We start from the raw sequence: 20,317 nt of genomic DNA, 5'->3' as shown, positions 1-20,317 counted from the left end.
TTTTTTTGTATTTTTTGTTTTCTTAAAATAGTTCTAGAAGTGGTTTAGGAAATTTTTCTCGTTGTGTTTTACGTTTTCTTAATATTGTTATAGAACAAAAATCTATTGTTGTTGAAATGAAAAAAATTATATGCAGTATCCTAAAAGTATTTTTATTTAATTAGGTTGAATACGCTGCTGAACAACTAAAGGTATTATTACCTTTGTTAAATGTTGAAGGCATTGAATTGCTGACTCCATACCTCCAAGAAATTTTTGAAAATCGTCACACTGCTTTACTTGCTACCTGGCATCTCTTTGGAATGGTTTCTCAAGCATTAGGCCCTCAGCAAACATGTAGCAAATTACTCACACGGTTAACTAAAGTTTTTGATACTGACAAACCTTCACCAAAGCATCTGAAACTGTATCATCGAACATTTCTCTTGCAAATTATTGTAGGCCTAGGCTTACATAATTTTCTAATACATTTTACCACAATATTAATTGAAGCTATTGGTGGATGTAAGGATTATTCATCAAAAAATTCTGAAAGGTTAGTTCCAGCATGTAATTTTTCCAAAAAATTGTATGAATGTATATATGAAAAAATCCCTTTTAACAGCAAATTTCTTATTATTTGGTATGCTAAGCAATAGTTTTTGTTTCAGGGTTTTAGTGTTTAATAATTGAAATGTTAGTTTAGTGTATAATGAATTTATTTATGCAAGAAAATTAGATTTCTTACCATTGCAGTTGCTCCACTGATAAAAATAAGATAAGCAGCTGAAAGTTTATATAATATTTAAACAACTAATACCTACATGAGTGATTTAATGCAGAGTTATTGGATGCAAAAGTGGAACTTAGTAGCAAGGTTTTTGTCCATGTAGCATGCAAAGTGACCTGGGCTGTAAAATGTGATGGAATTTATGTTAGCTTCTATCGCTAGGTAGGTCAATTAGGTCATAGTCAGTAATATAAGAATGCCATTTTGATGTCCAAAACTTTTCTTATGTCCAGTTTCAAAATTTGAAAGTGTTTACATTATTGGAAGAGCAGAGGCATGTTCATCACTATAATAAATTATGATGTGAAAAATCATAATTTTGTAAATATTACTAACTTCAGTGGCTAATGAATATACTCTGATACACTTTGCATACAAGAATATCCAGAACATCTAAAAGAAAAAATTGTTATGAATGATGATCAGGGCCAGATTAAGACTTTTAGAGACTTAAAAGATTTTCCCACATGGATTTACACCTGTTTTTCCCCATTCCTTTTCTGTCGGTCATGATTTAGCTGAACCATACATTCTGTGGTAAAACCAGCTATCGGAAATTCTTGTAATGCCCTCTTTCCTTGAGCTCTAAGCATCTTTTTGTGGTGCCTACTTTGTTTGATGCCCTAAGCATGAGTTTGTATTGTATAATGGTTAATCCAGTAGTGTGGCGACTAGCTATGTGAGAAGGAACTGCATGAGTATGACATATTGCAGATGCTCTGTAGTCATCTTTATGTGTTTTCGTGTATGTTCTCACTTTTGCTGATTGTAAGAACAGTCGTACAATCCTTTACAATTACATACAACCCATTACTGATCTTCCAGTCATTCTTTGCCATTTGTCAAGAATATCTACAAAAGCAGAGATAAAGAATTTGCTGTATTATCTAGCAATGAATAACATTCTCACAATAATTGTTGAGCATCTGCGGGAGCCTGTATACAAAGGCAGGCTGGTGTCAAAGATAATCTAGCATGTATCCTGTAGCTCCATCGGAAGTTAATTCTTCGTGTTCCCGTGCAAGAAGCTTTTCATCATGGACTATTATGATCAAGGTAGCAGTAATGTGATTACAGTAAGATATACTAAAATTACATGGGTTGTTACCTATAATCAGCATGAGAACCTTTCAGAATTATCTTCCTTAACACATTAATACCCAGCTATATATTGATGATTAGTTTATTTAGACCACCTAACAATTTCATGTAAATCAGCTTTAACATTATTGCTGTTTCCTCTAGAGGAGAGACTGGTAATGGCTAAATCATTGTAAAAACTGCAAGTGCATGGCTTGCAAAGGAATAAATAAAAAATGTTATTTAATTAACTTTTAACATCATATAATCATGCATGCTTTAAGCAAGAGTTTGTGAAGGTTTTCAGAGTACCTTTGTTTATGATTACAGTGAATAGAATATTGAACAAAAAGCTGGGTCTGAACATATGGCTTATCTTTGGTATCTTTTGGTTCTTATGCTTGAAGAATGCTAGATATATAAAGCAAAGAAGCCTAGAAGAGTGTCCAAAAAGGGTAACTTTCAAGCATTTGATAGAAGGGATGTACATCAGATTACAGTTAATCAGGAACCGGCTCTGGTAATCACTAAACACTGTAGTTTGTCAGCTGTGGACATTGAAGACCTATTCTTTGTCTTACATAGAATCATAAGAATTGGTCAATAAATGAAAAGAAAAGGGTGAGGGCTCTGAATAATTGTTTCCAACACCATCATACAGATGGCAGGATAAAAATACAAGGGAAAATAATAAAAGCATTGACACTAACTGCTGTATCATAACACTTCAAGCTGGTAGATGCAATATAATTGCTTACAGATTATTTACCTAACCTTGTTTGGGGCCGTTAACTTGTATGGATCAACATTCAAAGGTTTTATTTATTTGATCATGGCAAAGCAGTAGAAAGCTATCTGCCTAAGGGGAGGGATGCCTTTGTGGAGGATTTTTTAAGGGAAACTGGCTCGTATACACATTAGACATGGGTAAAACCACAAAAATGCCTATGCAGCAAGCCGTGTGAGATTCAAACGTTGGACTGAACTACTAATGTTCAGCAAGTCACTGTTGGGCCCAACATTCAAAGATATCATTGATCAAACAATTCAGATTGAGTATTGTCACTGATCAAATACTGTCAGTTATGATAATGCTTTGCCACAACTGAATTAGATACTTTTAACTAAACAGTGCTTTGTGTTATAAAGCTGGTATTGCCTGGCTTTACTTTGACCTTCATGGGTTCGAGATCTCAACCTAGTTGAGCATTTGTGTGATGATGCCAAAAGGGACATCAGACAGTTGAATATAAAGTAATTAGATCATAAAATTAGAAAATCTAGCTCATAGAATGTGATCTGATATTCTTCAGGTCACTTATCAGTAGCCCATAAAGTCCTTGCCAAGGAGAACTAAAATAGTCCTGAGAGCGAAAAGTTGCCTGATGATGCATTGAGTGTGTGGTCTTAATTAACCATTCAGTATATATTGCTTTGGTTCCTTACAGTGTCTTAATCAGTTTAATATTGGCCATTATATTCTGCTTAACAAACATGTATGGAATATCATCAGCTAATATTTGCTGTTTCTTGCTAACCCACTGACAATAATCAAGGAACTGATTACAAATCTGTAAATAAATAAATAAATAAATAAGTGATTGCACATCCCTTGAAACAACATTTGACTTTTCAGTGGTTGGAAAAATAGAAGTTATTTATATCCTGCTTCCCCTTTAAAAAAAAAAAAAAAAAAAATCTTTAGATTTACTTCAAGTCAATTTTGTTAATCTCTCTCTCTCTGCAATTTCGCTCAAGAAATTTCGTTTTGCATCCATCCTTAATAATTTATTTTCTCTTTATTTGTGTAATTTTTAAACCAGCATAACTCTGAATCTTTGTAACTGTGTGAGGAATAATCATATTTCCCCATGTGTGCTCTCAAAAAGCAATTACCATCTCCAGCTCGAAGTTGGAAGATTCACAGTTCTAATCCTGTTTTTTCCATGTTTCCACTTAGAAAAACCCAAATAGTGTATACAGTAGGGTGAAGAAAATTGTAACTGATCATTTGCTTAATTTTTCATGGAACATAAATATTTAATTTCCTTACTACTAATCCTATGGATGATTTTTAATTAACTGTATATACCAGGGGTGGCCAACCTGCGGCTCGCGAGCCACATGTGGCTCTTTGAAGGATTATCTGTGGCTCACGATAAATGTACTTTTCATTTTTGTGTTATTATATGTTAAAAAATTATTATCGTTCCGTATGTTTCAAAATGTCTTTTAAATTACTGAGAACAAATGCGAAAGACTAAGTGCAATGTTGTAACAGATTTCATTTCCATCCAATTTAAGAATGATATGACTTATCGAAAACTGCGCGAACAAACATAAGCAGGGGCATAACAGTTCCGTTCGTGGGATTTTCTTCCCCTTCGACTGCCTCGTCAATTATGAGAAACATATGGGAGTCAAAGCCTTGTCCGGCCGATTGCTTCTTGATGAATGACGATCTACTATCTGTGTAATTAACCGACTCCAGACCGATTTTGAATTTGTAAACTTTCATTGCAATGGACAGTTGACATTGTGCTCTGGAGGAAACAATTGGTATCACTCTTGCTACGGGTATAATTTGTAATCTGGAATTTTGGTAAGTTAACTATAATTTGTTTCGTCGTATGTAACACATGTTGTTATTCTTTTAATAACACAAAACTTGTGTTTTCTAAATTTCTTTATTCATTTCCAGTTCTTTTAAAAATATGACGACAGAGAACGAAAATAAAAAATAAAATACAAGCAAGAAAATAGAAGTTTTAATAATGAGTGGGAGAAGAATTTCTTTTTTATTGACAATAATGGAAAAGCATTATGTGTTATTTATAATTATACGGTCACAAATTATAAAGGTAGCAATTTACATCAACATTATGAAACCAATCATCCTCAGTTTTCTAATCAGTATATACCAAATTCCAAATTAAGATCAGATAAACTTGCTTCTTTAAAATCAAGTTTAAATACGCAACAGTCAATTTTGATTACCTTTAGCAATCAAGCTAATAATGTGGCTGAAGCCAGTTTTGTTATTGCCTGGAATATTGCTCGTGCAAAATGCCCATATGGAGAGGAAAGTTTATTAAAAAAAACTTGGAAGATGTACTTAGATACAGATTTAGATTTTAGATACAAATAATGCAGCATTGCACAAAGTGTTTTCGCAAATTCCATCTCAAGACACACAACCAAACGACACGTAATTGCAATTAATGCATCTCTTAAATATAATTTTCAAAATGATTTGAAGAACTGTATTGCATTCAGCTTAGCCCTTGATGAATCGACAGATATCACAGATCTTCCGCAATTGGCAGTTTTCATATGTTTTGTTTCACCTGACTTCGTTGTTAAAGAAGAATTATTAGATTTAGTAGCATTTCAAGAGTCAACCCGCGTTGTTCGTATTAAAAGTGCATTAGATTCCATAATGAAAATTTTTTATATGCCTCTTAATAAACTTGTAAGCATTGCAACTGATGGAGCACCGGCAATGCTGGGTAAAATAATCGGTCTTATTTATGCTTTTAAGAGATAATTCTCAGATTCCGCAATTCATACTGATTCATTGCATAAATCACCGAGAACATCTCGTTACAAAACATTTAAAATATCCTGATGTTATGAAAATAGTGTTACTCTTTGTAAATTACATTCGCACCACTGCAAAAAATCATCAACAATTCAAAAATTTCTTTGAAGAATTAAAGGACGAAGAACTTCCAAATGAAATTAATTTCTTTTCCATTGTTAGATGGTTATCTAGCTACAACGTATTAAATAGATTTGTAGATTTGTTTGATCCGATAACCGCATTTCTAAAAGAAAAGGAAATATCCTATTCAGAATTAGATGATGTCTAATGTTTAATGACAAGACTTAAATTTTTGGCTGATGTCATGGAATATTTGCAAACACTGAATTTACAATTGCAGGGGAAAGATAAAATAATATCTGACCTCTCAGAGTGTATATTTAGTTTTCAAACTAAATTACAACTTTTTTAAAAGGACATTAAAAGTAAAACATTTTGTCATTTTCCTCGAATTAAAAAAATTTGTTCCAATATTAAACAAGAAAAACTCAACGAGTATATAGCTAGAAGGAATATTGACGGAATTCCGAAATAGATTTCAAGACTTGAAATATTTTAAATCATCTGTTGATTTTTTTCTGAATCCATTTGAAATTAACATAATTTAAAGTGAGTTTTCCATTTTCAATATAATTATGACCCAAAAAGCATCTGGAGAATTAGAATTAATAAAGATGCTAGAAAATCAAGCTCTACAATTAAAATATAAGTCAACGTCGATTACTGAATTTTGGAAATTCGCACCAGAATTAAAGTATCCTGAATTAAAAAAGGCTGCTTGTCAAATTATTTCAATATTCGGAACAATGTACTTATATGAATCATTTTATTCCACTTTAAAATTCGTGAAATCCAAACACCGATCAGTATTAACTAACCAGCATCTCAAAGAATTCCTGAGAAGTGCTGTCACCAATTATTCACCAAATTTTAAAGAATTACTAAGAGAAGTAAAATAAATGTGTTTAATTTTTAATATTTAAATTCAATACACATATTTTGTACTTTTATTTATATGTTTTCAATAAATATAATTTCTCTAAAAAAATGTTTTTAATATCTGTTTTGCATACCTTTTAAATATGTATTTAATTGCAGCTTGCGAAAAATTTCAAATTTTGAAAAATGGTTCGGACTATCAAGGAGCTTGCTCACCCCTGGTATACAGTCATATCAGCAGTTCATAATGGAGGGGAAAAAACCTTTGAAATTTCAAAATGTTCTCTAAGGGATAAATAGCCAGTGGCCAAGCGTTAAATGCAGCCACTGAAACAAATTATTTGCTATGTTCTAATGGTAATCATGATTATATGCATTTTCCTAACAGATGTAACTAAATGAGAGAGAGATGAAAACGGACATCTTCAGAATCTCATATACCTTCTCAGGTTATAAATTGCTTCTCAGGAATTGTGCTTTTATCAAGTGGTCATTTTCCCATGATGGCTATAAAACTCTCAGCTATAGACCATGGCTTCAGTGATTGAAATATCAGACTCCTTCTCCTGCCTCACGTACCCAGATTTTTCCACTTAAATTTCTGTGAACTCGCTTTTTAACAATGTCCTTTTCCTCATTAGGATTATCTTATGTGATGCTCAAAAATGTTTTATTTACTTTGCAGTGGCTTCCAAGCATAAGACTAGTGATGCTACTAGTGCCTTTAAAAGAAGCCATGATGTTTTATTGTTTAGTGAGGAAGCAAAATTTTTGAAAAGTAAATTTTGCATTATTATGCTAACAGTTAAGTATATTGTTGCATGCTTACTGGTTTGTTATGAATTGAATACACAAGTAAAATGAAAAATGAACAAAATTTATTATTATCACAAATAAAACAAAATGCTTAAATTTCCTCAGATATTCGTTCGGTTCAGTATTACAATATCTCACAGTAGGTATCTTTTAGAGGCCCGGTGGCGTAGTGGGTAGCGCATCACGCAGCAGAACCACAGGTCCGGGGTTCGATTTCCGGGCTGGGCTAGGTTGACTCAGCCTTTCATCCTTTGATTTGCATTACTTAGGTTGATAAGAAAAGAGTATCAAGTTCGCTTGGGGACTAAGCACTGGGGGTCCTGCGACAAGCTGAGCACTTGTTCAGGGCATATGCTTTACGCACCCCAGGGCCCACGGTGAAGAAAGCAGATTTCGGGCACTGCAGGCCTTGGCCCATTACGCCACTGAGTTTTTAGTTTAGGTATCTTTTAACTACTCAAACGTTCAACAGAACTTATTCAAAACAGCTAGATAAAGCTAATCCGCGAATTCTCTACAGTCAACAAAAGCAGTTTTCTAAACAAACTCTTAAAACAACAAATTGAGAGTTTTTCATGCCGCTTATATAAGCTTTTTAGATGAGCGAGAATTTTCTAGCACTTTCTCGAAATCAAAAAGAGTTATTTATTTATTAAATGTTAAATGCACGTGCTCTTGTATTTTTAATTTTTCGGCTTAGCTTTCCCTTAATATTCGTCATGCGCTACAATAAATAAACGGGGAATAAAACAATTTAATTTATAATTCAACTGACATTAGCTATTTAAATACCAAATCCGTAACAATATGAAGTTGAGCTAATTTATAAAATTAGAAGTGCTAGATATGTTATGCCATTGGGAATGATGAATAAAATTAGTATAAACAAAATAATTACAATTAAAAACAATAAATTATGTGCAACTAAAATTAAATAAGATATAAAACATATAAAATACATTATTAATTCATATAAAACAAATTACAAGCAGATAAGTAATAAATTAAATAATAAGTATAAAGTAAAAGTTAAATTAATTGTGAAACAAATGTAATACATGGAGATTAATAATACAGTAAGTTCCAAGTTCTCTTTTGTCGTGATTATCAAGCAAAATGCATGATTTGTCCTGGCTGTCATCAAGTGATTGCGCAAAGGACGCAGAAGGTAGACTGAGTTTGAACCCAAGGTTCTTTAATATTAACCGTTTGAACCGTATGACCAAGAGCGCAGGAGCTGGTGGTGAAAGGGGCATGACAGCTTGTCACATGAGCTGTAAGCAGACATGGCATTGGTTGTGGGATTCCCAGGGAAATTCTGCAAAGTTCAACAGGAAAGTTAACAAGACATAATGATAGAGAGTCCGTAGGTCACGCGAGTGGTCACCCACCCAAGTGAAGGCTCAGATGCATGCTGCTTGAGTTTTGTAACTTTGCAGGAATGTTACAGCAGTAAAGTAATTAAGTGGGAAAGTCATGATTTTTCTTTAATAAATATGCAGCATAGGGACGTAGAAATCTGTCCTCATCTAAAATCTCATAATTGAAGAGTTCAAAGTCTTTGAGATGATCGCAGTTAACTGCTCCGTTAAAGAAGTTAGTATTGATTTTATGGATGAATTTTTCCAGAGGATCAATTTTCAAATCATTATGCAACACTTGATTCTGAACAAAATAGTGTGCTTTCGTCATGATTCTGAGGAATTTATTTTGCACTGTCTGAAGCTTTTTTATGTCCTTGTTGTTGCAGCGGCCCAAGCAGGGGCAGCGTATGTCATTATCGGTCTTACTGTTGAAAGTTAAATCAGTCTCTTTCTCTGGAGGCTCAGTTTGGAGTACTTCCCAATGATTGGATAGAGGCATTTCATAACTCTCAATGCTTGGTTTCGGATGTTTTGGATATGTTTGTGTGTGATTATGGCAAAGCCTCGAGGGCTATCTGCCTAAGGGGAGGGATGCCTTCGTGGAGGACTTTCTTAGGGAAACTGGCTCGTATACACGTTACACATGGGGAAAACCACAAAAACGCCCATGCAGCCAGCCCGTTGATTCGAACCTCGGACCGAACTACCAGTGTTCAGCTTTACTGCTCGGCCGCTGGTTGGCCCCTGTTTTGGATATGAGTATTCCAAGTTAGCCGGCTGTTAATTGTGATACTAAGGTATTTAGCTTTACTGACAATCGGCACAGGTTCGTTAAAAAGGTACAAGTCCTTCTTTAGTGGGGCATTTCTCTTTTTCACAATGAGGAGCTGCGATTTTTGTGCGTTAATTCGCACTTTCCAGCGCTTGCACCAATCTTCAATGAAAGGAACATTGTCTTGCAGTTTCTTAATTGCATGATTAATATTTGCTGACCTAACTGCAAGAGCAGTGTCGTCAGCATTGCATGCTAGAATTCCACTATTATTGTAGTGGATTTTCGGGAAGTCAGCAACATAATATAAATAAAGAATCGGCTAAAAGGACAGAACCCTGTGAAATACCGCTTTTTATACATCTCACGGTGGAGAGCGTGTCTCCTACAGAGACTCTAAAAGTTCTGCTGGAAATAAATGAAAGAAGCACAAGGAGCATTTCTCTTTCAAAATTTTGATCGATCAGCTTGGAGTAAGTTACAAAGAATAAAAATGTGAATAAATACTCTAAAAAGTAAATTTCAGTTTATTTGTACTTTGAATATATGGTTTTCATTCAATTATTCCTGAATCAATATTGATCTTCATTTCTGTGAATGAAATTATTTATCCTAAATAATTTTTCTAGAGAAGCGCAAAAACCTGTAGGTAAATTTTTTAAACATAAAATTTTAAATTTCATCTTGTTTCATACTAGCTATATTTTTAGCATTAAACTTTATCCAAAAAGACTTTCCTAAATTTAGATTTTCAGTTAATTCTGAAAGAGGGTAAAATCATTTCCATACTGTATGCTTCAAATTATGGAGCAAGGAAATACTGATGATAAATATATGCTCCTTAAATGTAAGGATTTTATTACGAACTGCTGATCAAAATAAAATATTGTGTAAGAATTCTATTATCTCAACCTTTCGACTAACGCGTAGCATCTAAACAAAAATTGAAAAGCTTTGATACCACCATTACAAAGTACTACTACCACCACCACTCTTGAACAAAGCTCAGATCGCATAAATTTACAAGTGTTAGAGAAAAAAAACTCAATCAGAATGTTGGGGTTTTAATTTTTTAATTTAATAGTTAAAAATACTTCGCTTCTTTGCATACCACCTATTTTTCTCTTGCGCACCACCGGTTGAGAAGCCCTGGTTTAAAAGATTTAAAACAGGCACCTTGGTGCCAGCAAAGCCGCTTTAAAGGGTGCCGTTGCAAATGCGGTTAAGAAGGAGAGAATGACGTTAGTTATGAATGGGAATGTACAGTCAAAAGTCGTTAATTCGGACACCCATAATCCGAAATGATCTATAAACCGGACCTCACAGCTTAAAACTTTCTGCGCATGCGCCGCGTTGACACATGCGCAAAGGCGTTTACGCGTGCGCGTAAGACCTTTACGACTGCGCATATGCGTGTGCGCAAGCGCAGAATACGCTTTCGCGTGCGCGTTTAATGTATAATGGACGGTATAAGCTAAAATTATCTATTTCAGTTAATGTTAATCATTACGTTGTTCCTTAATCTTCGAATGGGATGCGGCATATTATTTTTTTTTTTTTTTTTTTTTTTTTTTTTTTGCAGACTGTAAGAGCAATTTTATAAAAGTAAACTTGAACTTTCGATTATGTCAAATAGAATTTCCGATGCTGGAGCTCTCAAAGGATCTACAAAACGAAAGTCTGTCAAACAAAAAGTGAAATTGCTGCAAAAAAATGGATAAAGACATGAAGAAGGTGACAGAGAGGTTAGTGAAAACGAAAAAATTTCGATTGACAAGTTAGTCGGTATTCTCTGCACAGCAATTACGGGACTTGAACAGCGGAACTTTGTAACTGAACAAGAAATTATGTCTGTTTATAGAATTAAAGAGAAAGTATTATCACATAAAACGAAGCAACTTAAACAACTTACATTGAAAGAAATGTTTAATAAAGTAAACAAATAAATATTAAGCCTTTTTTTTTTTTTTATATATATATAAATTTTGATACCCTTTAGATCATAAGTGTTCTTTATTTCATAAATTACGGTTTCATATTTTTAATTTTAGAATTTCTGCATGCCATCTTACGAGATTTAAACTGATGATCTATAATCTGGAATCGCCGAAGTCCCGACGAGTCCGGATTAACGACTTTTGACTGTATATGGAGGTACTAGGGGTTATAGGGGGAGATATACTAAAAAAAAAAAAAAAAAAAGAAATTTAGGTCTCATTCAGTATCAATATAACTTGAATAAAATCTTGACTTGAGCTGGAAGTGGGTCATTTCAAAAGCAATTACTAATGCATTTATGTTTATTGTCAGATGAAAGTTTCCCAAAAAATCAGCAAATAATTAATTTTATTTCTTTTGTTCTTTCATATTATAACAGTTTATTGTTTAACTGCACAAAAACTGAGGTAATTAAAAAATAAGCTTTTTATAATTAAAATATAAAATTATATTTATGTACTATAAAATAAGCTTTTTTTATAGTACATAAACATAAAAAATAAGGTATTTATAACTAGTATATTTGCTAATAGTTTCTACAAATATCAACATCACTAACGTAATTACTGAAAACCGTGTGAAAACAAAATAAGATTTGCATTAATGAATTGTAGTTAAGAATAATGCCCCCATTTTTCTGAATATTATTGGAATAATTTAAAGATGAAATTGGATGGTATTTTAAGATGGTTTTGCAGTCGAAAAAACGAAAATATAACTCATTTTGATTCACCTTTCTTTTCTTTACAAATTCTGAATATATGTTTGCCATACACTTGATCAAATAGTGAGTAAGGGTTTAATCCAGATGATAATATTAAGCATAAATTAACAGTTCTTAGAATTACTTTTTAATTAAGGCTTCCTATGAGCTACCCTGCTTAATTTTAACTCGCAACTTTTATTTTTAGGCCAGGATATGAGCATAATGTTAATGTACCTTTAAATAGTGGGACTTTTATTTTTAGACCAGGATATGAGCATAATGTTAATGTACCTTTAAATAGTGGGATTTAAACGCTGTGGCAGGACAATGCTTAGCAAGCGTCACTAAGAATCATTTTCTGGGTTCCGATATTGATTTTTTCCAAGAGATATTAAAAGTTACAAGTGATTTTTTACAAAGACCAAAAATTGAAATTCTTAAGTAATAAATTTCAAATAATCCAATAAATGCAAAAAAGAATTTAAAATATGTTAAAACCAAAACTCTTCAAACAAGCAATACCTCAATTAAAAAAAAACAATGAAATTTAAAGAAAAACGAACGTAATAGAAGAGAAATTTAATCAACTTCAATGACACTTCGTCAAGAGGAGGATATACGAGCCAGTTTCCCTTAGAAAGTCCTCCACGAAGGCATCCCTCCCCTTAGGTAGATAGCCCTCGAGGCTTTGCCATAATCACACACACACCACACCACCTGTCGTCAAGAGGAGGAACACTGAAATCAATTGAAATCTCTCTTCCTAAAAAATCCTTCTTTTTCTGTATCCAGAATTAGCCGATGAACCATTTCAGTGTATTTTAATTATAATAGTTTATCCGAAAATTCTGGCTCCTTCCTAAAGCAAGGAAAAGAACAAAGTAAATTCTAAGTAGAATCTTGTACCTTAAATAAAGCGAATTCTATTTAAAGAATTGAAAACGTAAGTGTAAGTAAAATACTTCAGTGAGAATTCAAATCAAAAGTTTACCTTTAAACAAATAGCACATATATCCAAAGTGTTAAAAAAGTAAGTGAAAATTATAAAACTTGAGTGAAAAGACTTAACTCACAAAAAGTAATTAAACGAATCCAACATATCTAAAAAAGGTTATTGCAAATACTATTATTAACCAAATCAGCAGAATAAAAAAAGTTTACACTAAAATAGAAACACAAAAAGAAGAAATTCTAATTCCCACCAAAATTTTAAAAGAAAATGAAATTCCTTTAAAATTCATCAAGTCTTTTATAAGAATCTGGAGTAATCTACACCCTATAATACTTTTTAAAAGCATGAATTTTTATTTGAAATCTCCAAAAGAAAAGGATGCTTTAAAAGCTTTATAGGATTTTATTTATTTTATCATTTATTATTATTTTTTCTTTTAATTACTATCCTGTTATTAAGCAAGGGTCTTCTATATTCAAAGTCGTCATGATAAGCCCACGACGTAAAAACTTTACTTCTCAAACAAAAGTTTCTTTACTTCCTTTTTCAAGCTTTCTTTTACCTTTTTCTGTAATTTTAAATTTAAAAAAAATCTGATGTGTACACCACATGACTTCCTTGCACGGAATATTAAATTATACGCATTTTTTTCTTGCATTTCATTCAAACTTATTCGATTGAATTAAATCTACTTCGACGACAGCGCATAAACCACAATAGAATAAATCCATTGTTTAAAATTCACTCTGTTTGTTTACCATAGCAACACTCTGGCGCTAGGTTCACTTAACAGTATTATATTTCGTTCATATTATAACTCAGAATGCGCAAAATTTATACCATTTATAGAATTACACATGTTCTATGCGAATACTAGAATAAAGCTGAATAGAATAAAGATGAATAAAAGAAATTAAGCAAACAAAACAAAAAAGAAACAGTTTTTCACAGACGATTGAGCATTTCTCATTCAATTAATTCAGTTCTCACTTCGCGACAAGGCAAAAATACATAAAAACTCAAAATATCTGTATTAAAAATTACGAAGTAAATCTTAAACACTTATTTCCTCGAAAAAATTCCAGAAAGGATTAAGCATGATTTAATTCGCAATAAATGGAAGCGTTATCTTTGTTGTTGCGAAGCTAAGTTTCTCTAGATTGGCAACAAATCCACTATTCTGCCTTTTCAAAAGTAAACAAGCAATAGTCGCCATCAAAAAAATTATTAGGCTTAGCGGCACTCAAACAACTTTAAAATTGTTGATAATTCTAAAATTATTTATATACAGATTTACTAAAGGCATAAAAACCTTAACCGGAAGATAAGAACAACATAATTCAATCATTTTTAAAGCAAAAAATGTACAATTTACAAACATATAAGAGTAAAGAAACTGAGATCACTGAGCCGGGTAACAAAGTGGATCTATATATAAATATATTTATATAGGTTTGGTGCGGCCGATTGCAACCAAAATACGAGGTGCACATCTACATGTTATAGCAGTCGTATATACAAAATTTCAACATTCTGAGGCTACTCGTTTTTGAGTTATGCGAGATACGTACATACATACGTTCATACAGACGCCACGAAAAATTCTCTTCAGAATTCATTTTAAAGCAGTTTTATAATTTTTTTGGAGGAAAAAAGTCTTTTATTCTGTCCTTACGTACAGATATCACGCAAAAACATCATTAAATTGCATTCGATAGCGGTCAAAATGGATATTTTCGTTGAAATATGCTGACTGAAACTTTTCGCGATTACAATACTTCATTTTTACTTCGTACAAGGAAGTAAAAATTAAAGAATCTAAAATTCAACTTTATGGGGTTTTCTACTGATATCTACAAAACAATTATTAAAACCTTTTTGAACACTTTTTGGGCATCTTTTTGAAACGAATAATTTATTTTAAAATTTAATTAAAGTTTTATACTGAATATTTTTTATTCACATTTTTGTTTAAAGAGAGTCAGAATTTACTTATATTTCATTTTAATTAGTTAAATATCTATTTCTTTGCCCAAAATTAGAATTTTCATAGAAGTATTATTAAAAAGATTTTTTTTTTTTTTTCCAAAATTCAATCTTTAGTTCCAATTTTTAGCCTTTTGAGCGATTACTTTCTCGCCAAGGCACTTTTGTTTTGCCATTAAAGCCATTAAATCACTACTGTAACGATCTTATTCATAGTTTCGATTGTATTCTAAATGAAAGTGCTCGAAGTTTTTAATTACTTCTTGTGAGTTTTAATTAAGTCTTTTCTCTAAAGTTTTATAATTTCACTTGCGTTTTAAATTCTTTGGATTAGGTGCTATTTGTTTGAAGGTAAAATTTTGATTTGAATTCTCACTAAAGTATTTTACTTTCATTTACGTTTTCAATTCTTTAAATAGAATTCTCTTTATTTAAGATACAAGATTCTACTTAGAATTTACTTTGTTTTTTTCCTTGCTTTGCCGAGGATCCAGAATTTCTGGGTGAACGCTTTTAATTAAAATACATTGAAATAGTTCATTGGCTAATTCTGGATAGAGGAAAGCAAGATTTTTTGTCGAAGAGCGATTTCAATTGATTTCAGTGTTCCTCCTCCTGATACAGTGGCATTGAAGTTGATTCAGTTCCTATCTATTATGTTAATCTTTTTTTTTTGGGGGGGGGGGGGGTACTGCTTGTTTGAAGAGTTTTGGTTTTACCATTTTTTAAATTCTTATTTGCATTTATAGGATTATTTGAAATTGATTACTTATAATTTGCAATTGTTGGTCTTTGTGAAAAGATTACCGTATATACTCGCGTATAAGTCGACCCCCCCCACTTCGACATAAAAAATTCGTAGAAAATAAGAAACCCGCGTATAAGTCGACCCCCCCCCCACTTCCGAAATCGATCGAGAAACTTCCAAAAAAATTTTTTATGTACTACATTTATTCAAAATCATCTGAGAAAAAAAAGTAAATATGCGATAAAAAATACCTTGGTAAATAAACAAAATCAAAATCCTTCAACGTCCGATTCATGGTCAGATTCGCAAAACATTTCATAGAACTCTTCTGTCGTCATTGGCTCGTCATCATACATATTTTCAGTCTCGAACTCCGTATTGTTACAATCACTACTAGAGCCTTCGTCGTCATTTTCACATTCAAAGACAGCATCATCTTCCGTGCCGTCTAGTTCGTTGCTAATACAACATTTTTTAAATGATTTTATAATCATTTCAGAGGGTATTTCGTTCCAAGCATCTTTAACCCACTGAGCAATTAATGTAATATCGGGCTTTCTAATGTTGCCTCCCTTTGTAAATTGTTGTCGACCGGAACTAATCCACTCTGCCCAATATTTTCTTACATTTACTTTGAAGGGCTTATTGAGGCAGACATCTAGGGGTTATCGAAACTTACTCTAGTTAAAGTATGAAACTCTGTAATTAGTTCGTCACATAATTTAAGTCATGAAATTACTTCAAGTAAGTGACTTATTTGAAAAGTCGTCCAATTTGAGTGCGGGAAGAAAACAACTGCATTATATAAATAAATTTTTGAACTTCCGATTCTGTTAATTTTTTATGGCCTCGCGTATAAGTCGACCCCCCACTTTGAAGTCTTTTTTTTTGTCCAAAATATCTCGACTTATACGCGGGTATATACGGTAGTTCTAAATTTCTTACTGATAATTTTTCAGAAGCTTAATGCGCGAAAATGCTAGGCATGATTATAAAAATTCTTTTGTAAACTTCTAATTTCTTCAAAACCGTACTAACCATTTACATTGATATTACATAAATACACTCTTTTTCAAAAAAAAAAAAAAATCGAAGCCTAAAAAAGAACTTTTGCTATCGTGACGCAATTAGGTATGCAAAAACATCTTGATCGAACATGCAAATGATCAAAGTTTCAAGACAAATGAACAGGAATTGCGATCATAGCCCGCATTTGTAGTGCGCAATTCGCAAAGTATAAAACCAGTAATAGTCAGAAATTTTATCTTTTTTTTTTTTTTTTTAAATTTAATTTTATTTATTTATTTTTATTTTTTCTGTTATTGTAATTCCGTGAAGAAGCAACTAAAGATGCTATTACGACGATATCGAAGACTTAAACGTCTTCGAACGTGATTGCATTTTAGCCTTGCGTGAAGCTGGGTGGTCATACCGAGCAATAGGCCGCCACCTGCAGCGTACAGACACTGCTGTGCAAAGATGTTGGCAGCAATGGTTGGTACAAGGAAATTGCCGAAGAAATTAAGGCTCTGGAAGGTCAAGGAGCACAAATGCGAGGCAAGATAGGATGATTGTTCGTCAGGCCCAAACCGCCCCAACGGTATCATTCTCGACTATTCAACTCACTACAGCCACGGTTATACCTCCCGTGGTACCGTCCACCATCTGACGGCGCTTGTCTGAGGCGGGATTACGCTCACAGAGGCCTTTAAGACGTTTGCATTTGACCCCACAACATCGGCGGAGTCGTCTGGAGTGGTGTCGCAGTTGATCATCATGTCTGCCATCAGACTGGTATCGTATAGTGATCAACAATGAACCCCGCTTCACTCTTGAAGCAGATAACCACCGTGTTCGTGTCTGGAGAGGACGGGGCCAGCGGTTCCAATCAGCTTTTGTTTGCAAAGGCATACAGCCACAACCCCTGGTGTGATGGTGTGGGGCACTATTTCTTATGATAGCAGGTCATTTTTAGTCATCCTCCGTACATCTTTAACAGCTCAGCTATATGTTGATACCATCCTGCCGGTTGCATTACCCTTCATGGCGTGTCATCCTGGGGCCATTTTCCAACAAGACAATGCGAGGCCACATTTCGCTCGCATATCTCTGGACCGTCTCCGTGCGGTTGAAGCTCTTCCTTGGCCAGCAAGTTCACCAGACCTTTCACCAATCGAGCATGTCTGGGACATGGTAGGCGGCCAGATTCGGGCACCACAAAATATCGCAGATCTGGAGCGACAACTGATGAATGCCTGGCAGAATGTGTCGCAGGATGACATTAGGAACCTCTACCACTCCTTCCCTCGACGAATTCAAGCGTGCATTGCCGCCAGGGGCGGTTCAATCAACTACTAATTTGAACACTCAATGGGACCGTGGACATGTGATTGTGAGCCGTGGACATGTACTATGACCTTAATAGTTTAATCATTCTATTATCTGTATATGAGCTATACACATATTCAATTTCATCAAAAACAATCACTCCCTTCGTGGTATTTCGATTTTTTTGCAAAAGAGTGTATATTTACATTAATGAACTTTGTATATTAAAGATATTTTTCTTTGATAATTTGTACCTTGTTCTATATTTTGTTTCATATATGTATGTCTTTACACATATATATAATTTAATGATTCCATACTAACTACTACATATAAAACTAAAAAGTGCATCAATAATGTATTTTTCAGTATTATTAACTTCATTCTGAAAAAATATTCTGCAGTCTTGTTTGCGTTATTTTATTCATAAGTCTCAAAGTAAAAACAATCAGATGTTTTCATGGCATTAAAAAATTAACCAAAAAGCAGCGACCACAATGTAATTGAAAAACAGTCTTTTAGACGTGAAAAGGTTGAAGGCCATTTGGGTTAAGACTATTTTCTCAGATACTCAGATACTTCGTATATATGTTACGGCCGAACTTCTAATGGCACTGAGCACCACTCAGTGCCATTAGAAGTTTGAGTTAGGAGAAATTATTCGAAAAATTGTTGTTTGCTGTGCTTGGAATGCATGTACAAGTTCTTGAAACTGAGTTTGACCCATAGTATAACAAAAAAACAAACGAATATTGAAAGGGCTTACCTATCCGGGGAAAGCACACTAACCCGCAATCGAAACTATTCCGTAAACAATAACGCGTCGCCAGATTCGTGATTCGATACATGGATGCCAGATACACTGAAAATATAACACACTGTCCTTGCTACCGTGTGCATGCCGTCATCACACCGGAATCATCAGCTGCGCCCCCTACCAAACAGTCTTGATTCAGCACATCGGGAAGTGGCCGGCCAAAGTCGCATATACGCTATTCATTTGCAGTACATCGGACATTGGCCACACGCCCCGGCCAGTTCCCGAAATGGCCGGCCAATTCGGGAACTGGCCGAACTTCGGGCTTTGGCCGTAACATATATAGCACTCGAAATGCAAAACTCAATATTTACATTACAGGTGCATTGATGAAACAAATACTCTCTTTCTTCTTCTAATACTCGCTTTCTTAAAAAAAAAAAAAAAAAAAAAAAGATGTGTGTTGCCTTAAAGTTATCGTTCAATAATTCATTTTCTTCGTAGAAAATTCCATTCATTGGAAGAAGTTAAATTGTTTTCTCATTTTCCTCTGTATAAAACTGAATGCAGAGAAGTTAGATGTTTAAACGACCCCCATATTTTCCTACGACTGCGATGGGGTTAGTCTCCTCTTTTTCAGTTTCCCGTGTTTAGGATGGCTTGTGATTTATGGCTTGACCGCATGGAGTCAGCATTCGTTTTAAAGTGACCACCGTTCAAATATTCAAACTGTAAAATTTAGATATTTGGCCAAGAAACTGTTGTAATTGTAATGAATAATGTTTGTAAAAATTCTTATTTTATCTTCGACATTTTAACAATTGTATGAACTGTAAAAAATAACTTTTGATAAAAACTCAGTCTTAGCAGCATCTAAATAACGCTATATGACTTGATGAATCAATTTTCGGTGTTTCTGATGTTAAGTTGTAAAAAATAAAATTAAAAAAAAATATTGGAAAAAAAAAGGAAGCTTTATATTTCTCTTTAAAATAATGAATCACAAAAGCACTTTCAATGTATTTTTAAATGTAGCAAGTCTTTAAAAGATCCTTTTCCTTTTTTCCGCTATTTAGACTTTTAACTGCTATCATATTGTTACATAATATGATTCTTTATAAAATGACATGAATTTGCGACAATACAATATCTGACCAATAACTTCATTTTTTTTTTTTTTTTTGAATTACGATATTTTGCTCTGTCATTTAATTTAAAGGAAAGCATCTTACGCATAGTACCTCCGTATTCGTTTGTGGTATGTTCCAAGGCTTCTTACGGATACGTGAAACGTGGATAAAGCAGATCTTATATGTAGCACAGGATACTCGTGCTAAACATGCAGAGTGTTTCAGCACAGCGATTGGGTAGAGTAGACTTTAAGGTACCCCTTGTATTATGGCAAAGTTGTTGTTTCATTTATGATAGCCTGAGTAGTTGAATGTTATGGAAACCATATTGTGACGTAATCGGGTGCATGATTCTGGGAAATTTTGAT

The 20,317-nt window shown here is 33.5% G+C and overlaps 1 protein-coding gene across 3 annotated transcripts in view; it reads left to right on the top strand.

The window, feature by feature from the left end:
* Positions 1-20,317, top strand: part of Wdr81 (WD repeat domain 81) — a 236,664-nt gene that overhangs the window by 137,321 nt on the left and 79,026 nt on the right. For all 3 annotated transcript variants that reach the window (XR_015038979.1, XM_085809249.1, XM_085809250.1), the window contains exon 14: positions 165-535. Coding sequence is in view for 2 of the 3 variants with exons in the window: in XM_085809249.1 (XP_085665375.1) it covers positions 165-535 (371 nt within the window). In the remaining variant the exon portion in view is untranslated. The remainder of the gene's footprint in view (positions 1-164; positions 536-20,317) is intronic.

The sequence above is a fragment of the Stegodyphus dumicola genome, chromosome X2, assembly GCF_044657685.1.
Source record: "Stegodyphus dumicola isolate Sdum_Otavi_A_Nest chromosome X2, ASM4465768v1".
In the NCBI taxonomy this organism is placed as follows: Eukaryota; Metazoa; Arthropoda; class Arachnida; order Araneae; family Eresidae; genus Stegodyphus; species Stegodyphus dumicola.
Note: the sequence above shows the minus strand (reverse complement) of the source record. Positions and strands in the feature narration are given on the sequence as shown.